General features: G+C 42.3%; 1 protein-coding gene across 2 annotated transcripts in view; it reads left to right on the top strand.

Annotated features, from left to right (window-relative positions):
- GFRA1 (GDNF family receptor alpha 1) overlaps positions 1-17,509 on the top strand; it is a 414,744-nt gene that overhangs the window by 341,878 nt on the left and 55,357 nt on the right. For both annotated transcript variants that reach the window (XM_086922901.1, XM_086922903.1), the window contains one exon: positions 4,853-5,049. In XM_086922901.1, coding sequence (XP_086779027.1) covers positions 4,853-5,049 — 197 coding nt within the window. The remainder of the gene's footprint in view (positions 1-4,852; positions 5,050-17,509) is intronic.

Genomic DNA, 17,509 nt, shown 5'->3' with positions numbered 1-17,509 from the left:
GCGGGGAGGCGTTCCATGGGTGGAGCATGAGTGTTCAAACACATCCACCCATGGATTTTAGAACATTTCCAGATTTACCTTTAGTGAGGTAAGGCATATCGAGGAGAAATGTCTTTATTTCTCCTCGTTTTATTCCTCTTTCTATGTGTGCTGCATTCATGACGCAAGGGTGCCTGCACTGGCGGAAGGCAGCACACTGTGCGCGAGCGCTGGAAAAGACATGAATGCGCTGTATAATGTTTAATACTGAGCATTTCTGGCCTTTCCCTGCCAGGCAGCACAGCAAGGTGTCTTGCTGCATTGCATTGCCTGAAAGTTTCATACATTTGGGCCCCAGTTTCTTAAAGCACCTTTCAATGGAACAACACCTTAGCTCATGGGCTGCTCTCAATATTCATCTCATGGATTAAGATCACCAGGGAAGCTTTCCAACCCTCTGTGCAGACACAGAATGAGAATTTGACTGTGCCCCCTTTGAAAAATAACAGCAGCATCAGTTTCACAAGTGAAGAAGGAGACTTGAGTTTGTGGGACAAAAATGTTACTAAATGAGCTACTTTTAGCAGACTCTATTTGCTTGTTGACTTATAGTTGACAGCAAAATATGGATAGCACTTTGGTGGGCAGGCTGTGGAAAGGAGCTGCATATCACAATATTGATCACAATTGGTTGCCATGAAGAAGGGCTGCTACTGGAGCACTGTGAACTGAAACATCATATATTGATATAAGCATTCTTAATGTGCTTCCATGGTGCCTTTTTACAAAACGGTGGGAAACCATTCAGAGCAATAGGATGAGATAAACGCAAATCAAGGACTAAGCCTGGAATAAAAAGCCGACCATGCTTTATTTTAAGAAGTGTATAGATTATTTAAATCATTTGTACTTTATGCTGTTAACAAAGGGTGCTGTTTTAACAACACATCGTGACGCACACACTATAAACTGTGCTAGAGGCGATGTAGAATTTTTGATTTGTGTTAAGTCTGAACATTGGCTCGCGTTATCCAAAGGCAACTTCACATCTCTTTCCAATGGAAAGGATGCTGCAAAAGGATCCAGTTGTGCGATTTACAGCCGAATGATAAAAATAGTGCTAATATGTCGCTGACAGCTGAATTGTCAGCTACGATGAAGGCTGGCACCCTACTAGAACAGGCTGATGTGAACATGCAACTCTGTGGGGCAGCAAGGGCTTTGCTGGGCAAATATCAGCCTTTGTCTAGTCAAACATGTTTATAAATTGGCACACTGCAGTGGGTAGATGTTTATGAGAGACTATTTCATAAAATGTTATGCTGACTTTTAGCAGGGGGTGGGGCTTTTGCCAGCAGGTGGGTTGCACAGAGATCCAGATCAGTGAGGGAAGGGTGGGGGATAAGACGCAGCACCATTGCTATTGTCTCTTTAAGGTTTATGGGATTCTGACTATGATGCTGTGTGACAAGAAATAATTATTTGTCAATTAAAGGGAGAATGATCAATGGATCAACGGACACTAACTATCACTTAAGCAAGTGAAGGGTCCAGTCGCAGCGTGTGCCCGTATAAGGTACTAGTAGCTCAAAGAAGGGGGTTGCTGCACTGTTCCTCAAAAGGGAGAAAGATTAGGAGAAGCTGACGTGACCTAAGGTGTGGGTAGTACACCTTTGGGCATCCATTTAGTTGGATGTATTTGCCTCACACACCCAAAAGGGTGTCATGCTTCATCATTGGCGGTTGCTCCTCGTCGGGGGGGCGGTGCAATCCCCAACGGGCTCACCTCTAGGAGGGGCTCTTTAACGGAGATCTTTTATATCCAACAGCCCTATGGTGAAGTGAGGGTATGTGGGCAGAGTATCAGATGGACTCGGTGTAGTGATTAAAATGCAGTAGGGGATGCCGGAAACAACTTTATTCTGGGGGTCCCCCTACTACAATTAAAACCAGTGGAGAAAGGCAAATTACTAGGGGTAACCTAAGTTAGGTAAAGTAATCCTAGAGAGGCCTTAGAAAACAGTGGGTCAACATGTTTCTCGCATTCGGTTAATCACCTGCGATTCATCAGGACCTTTAAAAGTGAAGTGCAAAAGAACTCTTAACATGCGAGTGTCATGTCTGTGGTGTAGGTGTATATTACCTTGGTGGAAAGTCCTATGCCTAAGGGTCAAGGTCTAAGAGCCACATGAATGCTCGGCGGGTCAGTTCAACGAGGGCAAGCCTTCAGGTGTGGCTTACTCGTCCCGTGACCGCGTGGGTGCACCTACCCATCTCCGCCCTCGTTGAACTGACCCGCCGAGCATTCATGTGGCTCTTAGACCTTGACCCTTAGGCATAGGACTTTCCACCAAGGTAATATACACCTACACCACAGACATGACACTCGCATGTTAAGAGTTCTTTTGCACTTCACTTTTAAAGGTCCTGATGAATCGCAGGTGATTAACCGAATGCGAGAAACATGTTGACCCACTGTTTTCTAAGGCCTCTCTAGGATTACTTTACCTAACTTAGGTTACCCCTAGTAATTTGCCTTTCTCCACTGGTTTTAATTGTAGTAGGGGGACCCCCAGAATAAAGTTGTTTCCGGCATCCCCTACTGCATTTTAATCACTACACCGAGTCCATCTGATACTCTGCCCACATACCCTCACTTCACCATAGGGCTGTTGGATATAAAAGATCTCCGTTAAAGAGCCCCTCCTAGAGGTGAGCCCGTTGGGGATTGCACCGCCCCCCCGACGAGGAGCAACCGCCAATGATGAAGCATGACACCCTTTTGGGTGTGTGAGGCAAATACATCCAACTAAATGGATGCCCAAAGGTGTACTACCCACACCTTAGGTCACGTCAGCTTCTCCTAATCTTTCTCCCTTTTGAGGAACAGTGCAGCAACCCCCTTCTTTGAGTGACAAGAAATAATAACAGGACAATTTCTGCTCTCGGTCTTCTGGTATAGCCGTGAGTGGTGAATGTGGCTCTTACATCAGTTCAGCTTAAAATACTTGCGTACTCTTGGCGATTGGGGTATGGTCCGTTATCTGACATTAAAGTGATAAGTGTTACGAAAGGGAGGCCGTTTGATACCGTGTGAACCATATATTCAACTGCGTCATCCTTTGTACTAAGATGAAGTATGAAAACCTTCTTAAATCTATCCTGACAGTGCTTTGAAGAAGGAAGCTTCTGTTGTCACTTGCCATCACCTGGCCTGGAGGATATATTGGTTGAGCATCTATACCTAGAAGGAAACATTGCCTTACATAGTACTGCTGTGTAACTTCACCATCACAATGAATAGCCATGAATGCATTGAATCTTCAGGGCTTGATTGGTCTCTGTGCATGGCTACAGTCGGTATTTCCGGTATATGGTCACCATCAGAGGCCCATAAACCAAAGTCTTCCGTGTCTGAAGAGAACATTGGGATCAAGATATTGTCTGATTAGTAGAATCAAAGTGAACAAACACTGGAAATCCAGGAATTGTTAAGGAAATCCAAGCACTGAGAGGATGCTGATGGCGTTGCTTTAAGAAACATGGATGACCTAGTGGTGATGTTGATCCATACAGCTGCTTGTTTTTGGACCATTTTTGTAGGAATGTGATGCATTTGTATGACAAGACAGGGCTCCGTGCTTCTGTGCCTTTTATATAATATAAAATTGACCAGATGTTTTCAATGCCCTCTCACCATGGGTTCAACAGAGTGTCAATCACATTTATAAAAGAGGATTGTCTAATGATGGACCCAGACGTCTGGCTGTGTTCTTTCATTGTTTCGTGTAAGTGGCCTAAGCGCATGTGGAAAGGACAATGAAGTTACGTCTAATGTCAAAGACAGCAGCTTAATAGGAAACCACTGTTACAAAAGAGACAGGATTTGTTTCTCGCACTGTGTCTACAAAATCCCCAAATCCTCGCTAATTCCCTGTAGATCTGATTAAAAAAATATTTTTTGTTTCAATTCATTTTGCAGAAGAGAAAAAAAGAAACCCAGCCAATTTATGCTGCGTACAAATGCTGCGCTCTAATCCCATGGAACTCTCTTAAGCTATTCCAGTTTTGCGTTCTGAAACTTCCAGCGTCAGCAATGCTTTTGAGATCCACTCATTAGGCAAATTTTGCTTGAAGAGGAATAAAAGGCCAAAAGGGAAATTTAAACTTCTTAGCAGGCGCGTTACCGGTTCAGATGCATGTTTCCCACCGTGAAATATGCATATGCAAATCCCGATAAATTACCTCTCATTTAGAGCCAGTTTCTCACTGAACATCGTTTACCAGGATTAGAAGTGCCGCAGTTTTGATCTGGCAAAGGAATTTCTTTGACGCTTTGAAATATAGTAAGAAAAATCAAAAGTGTTTTGATGTGAGGACAATGCAGGCAAGTATAGCCAATGTATTAGCAGTAATGCTTATTAATATAAATACATGCACATTGTTTCCTACAATCTAAAAGAGTTCTTTAGCCTTAAAATATTTGTTTAGAGAACTGCAGTTTTTATTTCTTTCTAACCTAGACAGCACAAATCTTTTTTTTTTTTTGCATTTAAAGAGTTATGTTGAAAAAGATCCAGTTAGAACCTGGAGGCTGCCATGACTTCTAGGTTCAAGGCGAAAAATCCTGTTTTTGAGAGGCATGACACGTCAGGGGAGGTTTGCACACACAAGCAATTCCCTCACATTGGTAATGTAAGGAGATAGTTTTTCTTGTGCAAGCAAACTATGGCATAGCATTCCTCCTATCAAACAGGAAGTCTCTTCTCTACAATGAAAGTCCCTCCTTTTGTTGACAGTCAGGCCATATTTATTTATGATGATTCATCAGTGCTACAACATGCATTACATTTTGTCTTTTTGTTTGGTGTAGAGAATGCAATCCAAGCCTTTGGCAATGGAACAGACATTTGGCAAGATCATGGCCCTCCAATCCAGACGACAACAGCCACAACGACGATAGCTTTCAGAACCAAACCTAGGCTCCCTCTGCCAAGGGCGCCGAGCCCTGAAATTCTCAACAATGAAATAACAACTGACAACAGTCTGCCAGCATGTGCAAACCTTCAGGTAAGATCTATAGTTCGCTTAAATAACAAGTTTATTTCTCAACTACACCAAATGTGTGTGATTTGTGTGATTCTGAACAACCTCTTTCCCTCTCTCCCTGTCTTGGTTCTGTTATCTGCCAATATTGAAAGCACTTAGAAAAGTACCAAGAATTAGTTTTATGAATTCTACAAATATGGACATTAACATTTCCTGTACAGAGGACAGTTTTAAAGGTCACATTTTCTTCAATGTGTGCAGCTGATGCCTATAGAAGGTTGTTGAAAAATTACTAGAACTAGTCACTTGTATTCATCTGTAAGTTGAACGTAGCCTTTGGTAGTGCAAACCTCTGCCACTTATCATGCCTTAGTCATATGCCTAATTGCTGAGATGAGCTCATTTCCAGCTTCTAGACCCTATAAGCTGTCTGCTGAGATGGTTAAATAAGGGCACCTTGTACTGGAATAAGCATGATGGCTACAGTGATAAGGAGCACCCTTCCTGAAGGAACAGGTCTCAGATCCCCAACTTGATTCACAGTGACCACATGGTCAAGTTTTGTCTCTCTGTAAAAGACACGCTCATCTTGGGATAGCCCAATGGGTAACTTAGCATCCCTTCCATCTGTGCATTTCATCGCGGGGCCAGATTGCTGGCCTCTCTATTTTCACCTTTCTTCTCGGAGACCGCATACTCATGATGGTCAATAATGCTCAATATAATATCAGCTTTATGCAGATTGACTGTTCGGGGCAAAATAAGGAGTTGACAAATTACCCCCTTTGACTAACTTTGAACATAATGGTTCACAGGCTCCTATTAATGTCATATATGTTGTACATTCTTCTTTTGCAATCTCACTTTCCCGAGCACTACACCAATCTTACTGTGGGAACACCTATATATAATGTTGTTGTCTTACTGTTTCTAAATACAGTATGTTTTGGCTAAGTTGAGTGTTGTGGTAAGCCACTACACATTCTCTTAAGGGGAATTCATGGACCTGCTTCCAAATAATAAAAAAACAATCTTTTGGTTACCTTACCACAGAATCATTCTGGAATTATATATATAATAGATCCATGTTTTGAGAGTTACTGGGCTTGCTCTTTGTATATTTAAGCATTCCCAAGAAGAGTAGAACCAGCTACATGCCTCAAATTTCCTATTTTGTAGAACTGACGATCAGGCAGTTGCAAATTATGGAATGTGTTCTTGCTTTCTGAGACACTGACATGCACAAGATGCTAGTCTTCAACACTTTCTAGGACCATAACAAGCGCAAAATATCATCAGCCAGGAGAAGCTATTTTTTTACATTGAATATGATAGATGTTAGAATTGACCTCTTGCCCATTGTTAGTGATTAACAAATATACCACCTGATACCATTTTAATAATAGTGTAAGCGTCAGACCTCTATTTTTAAACTCAAACATAAGTGTGGCAAAAGAGAGGGCAGTGGGTCCCAATACATCCCTTTCCAACATTACACTCAAAATTGTTCCATTTTGCAGACGTCCAAAAGCAGGCGATGTATCCAACACAGTGGAAAACAATGCTACCTTTTTTAGTTCAATCACGTTTTATCAGTTCATTGTCCTCCCACTGGTCCAGGATATAGCATATGTAGCATAGGTTCAAGTCAAGCCCGGAAGTCACGTTCACATGCAAGGCCATATTGAAGTCAGACTCCAGAGATATGTGATCAAAATGGTGTGAGGGCCTGTAGCAGAGGCCCCTCTGGGATGACTCAAAAGCTGTCTCAGAATTTTGAAGTACTAATGAATGGATTTAAGTGAAAGAAGGACTTGACAGAGACACCAAAAACACAGCACAATTCTCCCTCATGAAATATACATATGCCAGGCTGTGACACAACCAATAGTTTTAGAATCCTCTCGAACCCACATCTTGCCAAGCCATCTAAACTTCCGCAGGAGCAGCTTGCAAGGTTTACTGTGGATTCGGCCTTCCATCAGTTCCATACATGGGCAGTGCTTTCCGTTTATTAATCCGATAAGCCTTATTGCTCTCCACTCATACCTGTAGCCCTCCTGTTTATCAACAGCCAATTAGAGGTACACAAACATTTTCAAATAAGTTCAGCAAAGTGGGGCGTTAACTTTTTAAAGAGATTGATTAAAGGCCCTAGACTGGCTCTTGAAAAGCGGTAGTGCTCAGTTATTCATTTGTAAAAGCATAAGTGCAGGGTCCCAAAGTTTCCTTCAGATGTCAGTGGTCGGTGCTATTGAATGTCGGGGTGTCAAATACCCCAGTTACTTAGCCGTGATTCCACCTCATGGCTCTTTAATCTACCACCAGACACTCCATGCCTCTTTATATCATGCTTTCAGTTTTTTTTATCCCCGATTTTGCCCTTTGTCACTGTTTTTTCATCTTTCTCTTACTCCTTCTTTACCAGTTTTGTTTTTTCCTCTCTCTTGTTCTGGATCAAAGACTGTTGAGGAAAATTTACAAAAAAATTGTCAACTATCACATTACAGGCAGTTCAAAGAATCTTGGAAGGGAATTTGAAAGGAGTCCCAACTTTCTTCCAAAAAGTAAAGTGTGAAGCATATTCTTTCACTTGCACCTGCTTCCTGCATACTTGTAGAGCAGCTCACATTTCATACAATGTGGTTTCAAATATGAGTGGAAAAGGTTGGATGGGAACTCGTCAAGTTCCACAGACCTCAGAGTCCTTGGCGTAACACAGCAGAGCAATACCTGACGTTGGTTTGACCCATCTTCCCAGTTCAGACAATAGCACTACAGATTGCATTGAAGTTTCACACAGCAGACACACCCATTAGGTTGCACCAAACTTACATTGTCAGACCTAAGAGGGTATTTTATTTATTTTATTTTAGAGAGTTTTATATAGCGCGAACTTGACCTGAATCGGGTATCAGAGCGCTTCACATAGCACCAGTTGCATTACATGAGGACACATTCATTTTTGTTAGGCACGGGGAGATTAAGTGATGTGCCCAGAATCACAGGAGTAATTGTAGAGACTCGAACCCAGTTCCCCAGATTCGAGGTCGACCGCCTTAGCCCTTAGTCCAACTCCTCTAGCTTTATATATTGATAAAAAGGTTGTACAAAACCAGTAATGCATATTATAAAATTTCCTCTTGCGTCGTGGAATACCCACAACAGCGATGTGTAATGATTTCTCACGTAGTGCCTAAGGACCGGAGTAGTCTTTTGATCATGTATGGGTGTTTCAACTTCTGCAATTAAGAAAAAAACTGACCTTATCATAACAACCACGGGATCTAGAAGTCACGTTTTTTGATTAACAAAAATACCGACTGCGTTTTCATTTTCATTTATTTTATTTAACAGTAATATTTTTCTACACTCCTCGAAGACAGGACCTTCTAAGAGAGGAAAATGCATTTCTTTTATGCCAGCGTTACCATTTAACCTGCGCCCGAGGAACCACATGAATACTGCTGAATAAAATGGAGCTTTTCACGTATTGATTAAATGTTTTGTGCTGGAAGATATACGCTCTGTGCTTTTAACATTACCTGACATAATGAGGTCGATGGAGAGCAGTAGGTGGTGCTATGGGGAACAACTGGCTGCCGCTATGTTATTTCCAAATCCTGCAGCTTCAGTTGTTTTCTGATGTTTGCACTTTATGTACCTGGGGACACCTGTGTGCTGTTGAGTGCTCATCTATCTTGCTGGCAATGGTGATCAGTTTGAACGTAAGATGGCTTCCCCGTTTACGCTGCAGTGTTTTGAATCGGTTTGAAGTGGAAGCCACGAAATCAGCTGGTCACAGTGATCTTCAAGAGACTTGTGCACACAGGGCATGCACTTGGCTATGAACAGCCCCAAAGACAGTGATCCTGAGAGAGACAAAAGTTTGGTCTCACCTTAAGGATACTTCTCACTCTAAGCAAAAGAGACTGCAGGGCCACCTTCACCAAAAAGCAGCCCTACAGATAGACAAATCAGCGGCTCCTTTCAGCTAAAGGACCGAATGGAATTTCTATGGATGCCTTGTTTCCTTTGTTCCCACTGCAGTGCCTAGGCCTCTTCTCTATTGATACACTTCCACTGTATGTAAAGACAATGACAACCCCATTTTGTGCAAAGGAACAGGCCAGGGGCTCCCAAAATGGTATCCACAGGCCTCCATTGAATTACTTCATTTATAGATACAATGGGTGCATACACCAACACACACAACGTACACTTGGCATATAAGTTGTAGGTACCTTTGTATAGGTGGTTTCTCTGCTGTACCATAAATACAACCTAGAATGGGATTAGGTGACAAAACAACGTTTCAATTAAACTCCACATTGGCAAGGCACTCTCAGTCAATGTCAGTCAGTCAGTCAAAATACTTTTATTCGATTAATCAAAATCAAGAAAAGAGACATAAATATAAATACATCAAAAGGATAAACAACAGCAATTCATATGGTGTACAGTCAATATATATATATATAGATATATACATTACTCATAAAAATACAGTTAAGATATTTACCATTAAAATAATAAAAACAGCCAATATGCAATTAATTCATACAATGGAAGGGAATACATTGTGACCTATGGCGACCTTTGTTAATACGGACACACGCTACCAAGTAGCTTGCTACATGAAAAGTGACTCGTGCACTAGGTAAGAGTTGCAGAAACAGGAGAGCGGGCCTCACCTGGAGGAAGCCCGCCTCCCTCAAAATCGGAAGCAAAAATGTTTTCCTCATTTCTGCATAATGGTCACAAACATCATAAAATGTAGTGTGTCCTGTGTTGAAAAATTGTCACAGTCGCAGTGTTTGGCCTTTTCTGGTGTATCCCAGGTAGGGAAAGAACCAAGCATAAAGTGTATTATATTAAAACGAAATCTGATTAAAACAAACCGATGAAACGGTCTCGTTACTACCAAGAGATAAGGTTGAAGACCAGGGGCAGTTATCAGTCCATAATTCCTTCTTACAAGTGGTTTCTCCATCTCCTTGGCCTCCCGCTCGACAGTAAATAAATTCAACAGGGCAACTTTAATCTCCCTCACGTCTTCTCTTTTGATACGGCCGGGAGAATGGAAAAGCTCAGGTCTGCCTAATTTCGTTAACATGGCTTTAATATAGGCCAACCATGGTATCAGTCAATGTCAAATAAGTCAATTGCAGTAAGTGAAAAAACTTCAATATAGAATAGTGACGGAATATCTTTAAATGAGAATTTTCCTTTTTTTCCGTGCCAACTCTCATTGTGGAGCATATAGACGCTGTCCCAAAGTTGGTATGCTTCAGACTATGTTTAAAAGAGCTACCTTATGCTTGGCACACTTTAGGCTCAGGCTATTAATGTATAAATAATAGGTACACATGGACTTGCATGCTATCTGCTCTGGATATGGAGCATTGTGTATAATGTAGTATCTCTTTACAGCTTACAACCTCCGATTTCTTACTATATCACAAAGCCTTCTACCACTATACTTCTGTAACACTGTATGAAAAATCTACCTTGACTTACTTGAGTATAGCCTCCTCTCAGTCCCATGCTTGTCTGCCTTAATCTTTCATGTTGTTATTAGGCAATTGGCTGAAACCTCATTTCATAGATCACAAGCTTTCCTCTTTCAAACTCTTTCCCTGAAACACAATATTACCTTATCTCTGCCAGTCTATCTATCTCACCAAACAATTTGCCTGAAATCACATACCACTAATGAGCAAACCTAACTGGTATTAATATAATCCAAAGTAACCAGAGTAAATGCATAAAATATTTTCTTGAGAGCACATGACTAATTGCAATTACTAACAAATAACAACTTGAAAACTAACTTTGGGTTTCAGAGTAGCCAGCAACTTACTGTAAAGCACATCAACGCCCCGTCAGGGGTTATAAGAGCTATATAAATAAAATTACAATAGACATTCACATGACTTCTAGGCACTGCGGAGCAAGCGCTGAAGAGGTTCCTTTGCATGGTGTAGTATCACTCAAGAGGGTAAAGCATATGGAATATCAACATTAAAGACACATCAGTACATGCGTAGTGACATTCAAGAGACTTCTGGACATAGTCAGGACCACTGGAAATATGCAATTCTACGGCCGTGGCGAATTATGCATAATTATGGATTTGACGCGTTTGCCACATAATCCATAATCTGCTGCATAATCTGCAGATTTTAGCAACAAAAAAATTGTTTCTAACGCAAACAAATCAAAAGTTACAAAACATATGCCAACTCGGGTTTCTACACACGGCAAGGCCTTTCGCACAGGTTGCTTGGTCATCTTTCATTTGCTTATTGCTGTATTTGGGTGTTAAATTGGTACTAATTAAGGTGAACTCTAATCTCAGACAATGTTACCAGGTGTAAAAATGACAAAATAATGAAGTACTACTGTCACAAAATGTGCTGAATTATGCCGCATAATTTGGCTTTTCTTGCCACATAATTTAGTCAACCCTGCTGCATAATTTCGTCCTTTCCTGAACCATAATTCCAGTGGCCCTAGACATAGTTCATTGACTTTGAAGCAACTCCTACACACGGGGTAGCGCTATAAAACAGACCTCTTTGCGTAGCACTCGACATCGAAAAGGCTCTTACACATGGTGTTGCACTACCAAACATAGCACGGTGACATTGACAAGACTTCTGTACTTGCAGAGTGGCGTTCTTGAACCTTCAACAGCACACATTTGAAGAGGGTTCTGCTTTCAGAATTGGGACATTAAAGATTCTTATTGACTATGCAGAGAATATTTCAAGATGTTTTTCCATCTATCACAAATATGCTAATAATATCTTAAAGTGTTTTAGGCCACACAGGCAATTTATTTACTTATCAGCAGTCTTACATAGTGCTGTCAGGACACACGGCTGAGAGAGTGCTTTATACAGCTCGAGTTTTACACGATCAGTATTCAAACAATTACACAGGCACAAAACAATAATGTTACTCAAGAAAATATGGGAGGATGGAAATGAGTGCTCATATTAACAAAAGTAAACAATATTTACAACGTTTTCTAGCAGAAATAATACATTTACATAGGAGGGACATCATGAGGTAGGGTTACACAGAATAACAATTACAGAGGAGGAGAGGAAACTAATTTATGTAAATCGCATTTACAACAAAAAGAGGAGCAGCCTACTGTTATTAGTGGTAGATTACCAGCATTACCTGACCCCCAAGAGCACATCATTTATTGGTGGAAGTTGCACTGAGTGGCAGTAGTTTTCATTTCTTTTTCTTTATAAAGTGATGCTGTCCTAGTGACCAGAGGAATGGAGTTCCACACTCAGTGCATTTTCAGAGAAGGATTGATATAATGCTTTAGTCTTAACATCTGCTGTTTAAAAATATGTTGGAGCTCCATCAAACAAACAACTGTGGCATCGACCCCCTGGGATGAACAGTGTCTGGCAGAGATATTTCTGGGACCCGCCTGCCATGCTTTATTTGAGATGTACTATAGTTTGAAGATACTCTTTGCTTTGATGGCACGCCACTTCAGTGAGACCAGAATGGGCAAGGAAAGGTCTAACTTTCTCAAGCCCATTACCAATATGGCCACTACAGGTTGGTCTCCTTTGAAGGAGGAATATTAAGTTTGGGAATCTCTATGAGTAAGGAGGTACCACAGTCCAACCCCAAAAGCACAAAGTTGTTACGCATCAGGATCTGGAATTAACTTCTTTCATTCTTGAAGACACTTCGGACCTGATATAGGTCTAGGCTCATGCGTTACTCCATCACAATGGTGACGGATATCCCGTCCGATGAAATATAAATCCCATAGGAAATCAGGCCTTAAGTTAATATTATGCCCTTTTGGTCAATATTTTAATGTGAGGTTGTAAGTTAAAGTACTTGTCCAGGATTAAGCCAAGATAGGCTACATTTGAAAGCACCATGAGCCAATTTTGAACTGGTCTGGAACAATTAATAGGGGGAGAGAAACTCGGGTTTGAGAGGGTTTATATTCAGTTGGTTGTGTCATCCAAGAATGATCTGCAGAAAGCTTGGGCCATGATTTCTATGTCTTTCAGGGAAAATATTTTCAGCTACAGCAACATGAGATGTTAAAAGAAACATGACATCTCCCCCACACAAATGGAACTGGCTCCCCTCACCAGCCTGCACCACCTTCACAACCATCTGCATTATCTGCAAAGGCATGATGGCCAGCACCTTTTCTTGTCTAGCTGACAATCTCACACCAGCTGGCGGATCTCGGTAAACTTACATCCAGGACACCCGGAGATTGAAAATGAAGAAGTGCAACAAAAACCCCAACAGGAAACAGGCCTTCGCCATCTATGCACCAAGCACCTGGAATGACATCTTATCCATAAAAAACACAATTCTGCTCTAATTTAGAACAGCTGAGGACACATCTTCTCAATGAACTCTACATCACAGCAAATTAACAGTCCGCTTCCACTCTCTGAGCCCAGCCAGCTCTCGATCACTTATTGACTGTAGCTTTGCCTTCGATGCTGCACAGTGCTCCACTGCTTTCTAGCTACATTTGCGTTACACAAATATCACATACACACATACATAAGCCTTCATTTTCAAGAGCTTACATGGGCGCCCGAGTGACGCAATACAGTTTAGCACTGCATTCAGGACATTTAAAACAGTGAGCAAATAAATAACATATTTTTCTTTTCATTGTGTTGTGTGTGTGAATGCCCTTTCAACACTTAAGTGAATGAGTGCCAGGGATGGGTTTATAATAGAGGCAACGTTTCCAGCAAACAAGGCTGGAGAGGCTTTGTTACATATTATGATGTGGTACGTTATCATCATTTGTCTAGTGCGCCTCTACCTTTTTATGGTCAGTACCATGAAGCAGCTCAGTTCAATCAACTTCTGCATCCAGAGCAGTGGCATTCAAGGGGTTTAAGCACACAGAAACCATCTGCATGAAGTGCACAAAAATGTTTGCTCAAAATCTGTCTGTGGCACAAAATGATTGTTCTGGCTTCTTTGGCAGGGACGGCTCCTCCGTAATGGTGGAGGAGCGTTGCCCCACGGCCCATGCCAGCAGACGTTAAATAAAATTATAATAACACAATGTTATTATCATTTTATTTATGCTGTCGAACTTAACTGCGCGTCACACCTGACCATATGCAATTAGTATGGGGTGGGGCGGGGCTGGGCATGTCAGGGAGGAGTATAGTGCACTTATAAGTGCGCATGGGTGTTCAGCCGGCCGGCCATCCTAAGCCAGCCAAACACACACGCCCACTTACATTTCTCCAACCCAGCTGTGTTACACAGCTGGGTTGGAGAAAAGGCACAGGCTCCAATGCCCCGTCTGAGTGGCAAACAAGGCCGCTCAGACCAATCCTGGTGCTGCTCTCATGTGAGAGCAGCGTCTGGATTGGGTGTGGGGCCTGTCCCCTTCTGGCCGACAAGAGAAGCAGCGAGGCAGGTGTGAGCGGAGAGTGGCGCAGGGAGCAGCAGGTAGGCTTTTCTTCATTTTTAAATTTATATTTTAATTCTCTCCCCCACCCCAACCCGCAGCCCTCTCCACAAGCGGCTGCCCTACCACTTTATGTAAGCAGCCGCCACCACTGTTGTTTGAATGAGACATATTAAAGGGATCTCGTCAAATGGGATAGCAAGACACAAGGGGCTTTTGGATCATGCTGATGACGTTTTAGAAAGTCCTTCACATGTCATTATGATTTTGAGTTATTCGCATACAAGAGAAGGATTCAATGGGCCTCTGCACACTGTGTAGCCTATAGCAAAAGAAAAAAATCTGTAGCGCACAGAGCAGTAATGTTCAAGACATATCTCTATGTAATAAAGCAAAACTCAAGAGCCAGCAGCACATGCTGTAGCAACAGTGAAGGAGCTTCGCTACGTGGCACAAAGTTCAAGAGACTTCTCTTCAAGGTGTGCTGATGTCCGAGCTGCCTTTCTACAGGGTGCAGCAATCTTCACCTGGTTTCAGCACACTCAGCAGGAGTATTGATGAGTCTTCTTCTGATCATGATGTGAAAATCACAAGGCTTTTAACATGTTTCAACAATGTTCAAGAAAAATCTTCACGTGGCACAGCAGCACTTTAGAGACTTCTCCACAAAGAGGAGTGACCTCTACACACAAAGTAACAACAGACAAGGCTGGCACAGGTAAGAGCAGTGGGGCGGGGCGGTGGGAGGGGAGTCGACACTCGACGGGATATGTCAAATTTAATGTAAAAAAAAATACAACCACTTACCTTACACTCGCTGCAACGCCGACTCAGTGATTTGGAGAGCGCAAGGTAAGTGGTTTTATTTATGTTATTTGACCTATTCCATCATCTGTTGACTTCCCGCCCCGCCGCTCTTACCTGTTCCGTCTGTGCCTGAGTAACACTGTAGAGCTACTCCAAGCCATTCCCCGCCCTGCTTCATACGTTTTCTCGTTTTCGATTGATGCAGGCTAGTGCTGCTTGTTTAAAGGACTATCAGGGCAGGTTACCCTGGGGCAGAACAGTGCATTCATTACATTATGTCACTGTCTAGGGGTGTGCACTGCATACGGTTGGTAGAGCAGAGCATCATGGACTGATTAGCTTTATGTACCTTGTGGGCACAGCTCTTTGCACGCACTGATATCAGCACTCAGCCAGGCACCTGCATCTCAGTGCTGTTTGCATACTTGTTCTCCGGATTATAAGGGTACAGATAAACAAAGGTAGACTGGTGTTCACCTTTGCAGTCTCTGCGGCACATTAAAGGCGCCACAACTGCCTTGATGAACTCAATAAAGTGAGACCAGCCTAATATGTGCTCCTGGGAAATTGCTGGGGCTGGCATGTTCACACAAACAGCAGAGCTTCAGAATTTCTAAGAAGCCTTTTTTTCCTATTTTGTCTCATTAGCTCTTGGAGTGGCAATTAGTGTGAGAGGTGAGCCCGGGATGCGCTAGAAATTCATGATCACGTGGCCTGCAGCCATCATCCAAGGCCCCCACCCGTGCTTGTCACAAGTGCCACATATATTAGCAGCTCTGCTTGATGGCGATGAACCTGCTAGAATTTGTAGTGCATTCCTTACATCCACACAGGCGTCGTTATCTACTGCAGCATCAGGGCAGGGAAGACTTGGAGGGAGAGAGGGAGTGTCTTTTGAGCAATTGGACACCTTGTTTTCATTAAGGAAAGCATCAGTTCCAACTACCCAAAATATTTTTGAAAAGGCCTCCTCCTTTCTGTTTAATTTTCTTGTAGCTCTTCTATTGACACATGGTAATCCTTGTAGTATTTATTAAATGAAATTAAATGAGAATTTATAAAGCGGGACAATCCCCCGAGGGCATCTAGGCGCTTAAGGTCCAAAGACAGGTAATTCAAATCCTCTTTTACAGAAACAGGTGGCAGGGATCATTTTTAACTTGCTTTGTGTAAGGTGTACTCTAGTGTATATTTTGTGCTATGTTATGTTGTAAAATTGTGATAAGTTAATGATGTTTGTAGACCTCAGTTGTAAGTCCTGTGTGGCTGGCCGTGGGCAATGCTGAACTGGTCTTGGCTGTCTAGGCGGTGCACACTCGTGCAGTCTGGGTTGGTTGAGGTTATGTTTCTGCATTTCAATGGAAGACTGAGAATCTATGGGTGACTACCATGGCTAGCTACCATGGATGGTTAGTGTTTGTACAAATGAACAAATTGTATACAGGTTAGTGTACAACACAAGTTGCTATTAATATAATATGGAAAGGCTGGTTGGGCTTGAGGGTGGAAACACCTAAAGCAGCAAGATACACATGTCTCATGCTGACTGACCTTTGGTGGTTTGGAGGATGTGTCTACAAAAGGGACAGTGGTGGGGAGATGGACTGTGGATGAGCAGCAGGATATCAATTGACCAAAATATCAGAGACAGCAGATGTGACATAATGTACCATTCAACACCACTGGTTTGACCTCTCATCCCGCAGTCGGGTAAGCTGTTGGAAGGTCAAATCAATATCCAACTTATGGAAGACCTTGAAACAAATAAGCTGTTGGACCTGTCTCAATCATGCATTAGACCCATGCAAAGCACAAGATCACTCTGGGCGTGGTGACCAACCATATTAAATGCTGTTTAGACAACATTCCTACACTACTTGTGCTGTTGTACCTCTCCACAGCATTCAACACAGTCTCTCATTCCAGGCTGCTGCAAAGACTGCAGGAGGCAGGAATCCACTGGATGGCAGTATCATGGTTCAAGGACTTTTTAACCAATCAAACCCAGACTATTACTCTGGTTCCTATAAATTGTGCATCTTGAATCTTGATAAGGGGGTGTCACAGGGCTCATGTCTGAGCTCCACACTCTTTAACATCTTTGTTCGCCAACCTCGATAAAAAGTTTGGCTTTCAACCACTGTCATATGCTGATGATACGCAGCTAATAATCACCCCCGATCAACACCTGAACAATGCTAAAGCTAGTTTCTCAGCAAGTAT

This window comes from Lissotriton vulgaris, chromosome 5 (assembly GCF_964263255.1).
Source record: "Lissotriton vulgaris chromosome 5, aLisVul1.2, whole genome shotgun sequence".
Classification (NCBI taxonomy): domain Eukaryota; kingdom Metazoa; phylum Chordata; class Amphibia; order Caudata; family Salamandridae; genus Lissotriton; species Lissotriton vulgaris.
This window is presented reverse-complemented; position numbering and strand designations above follow the sequence as displayed.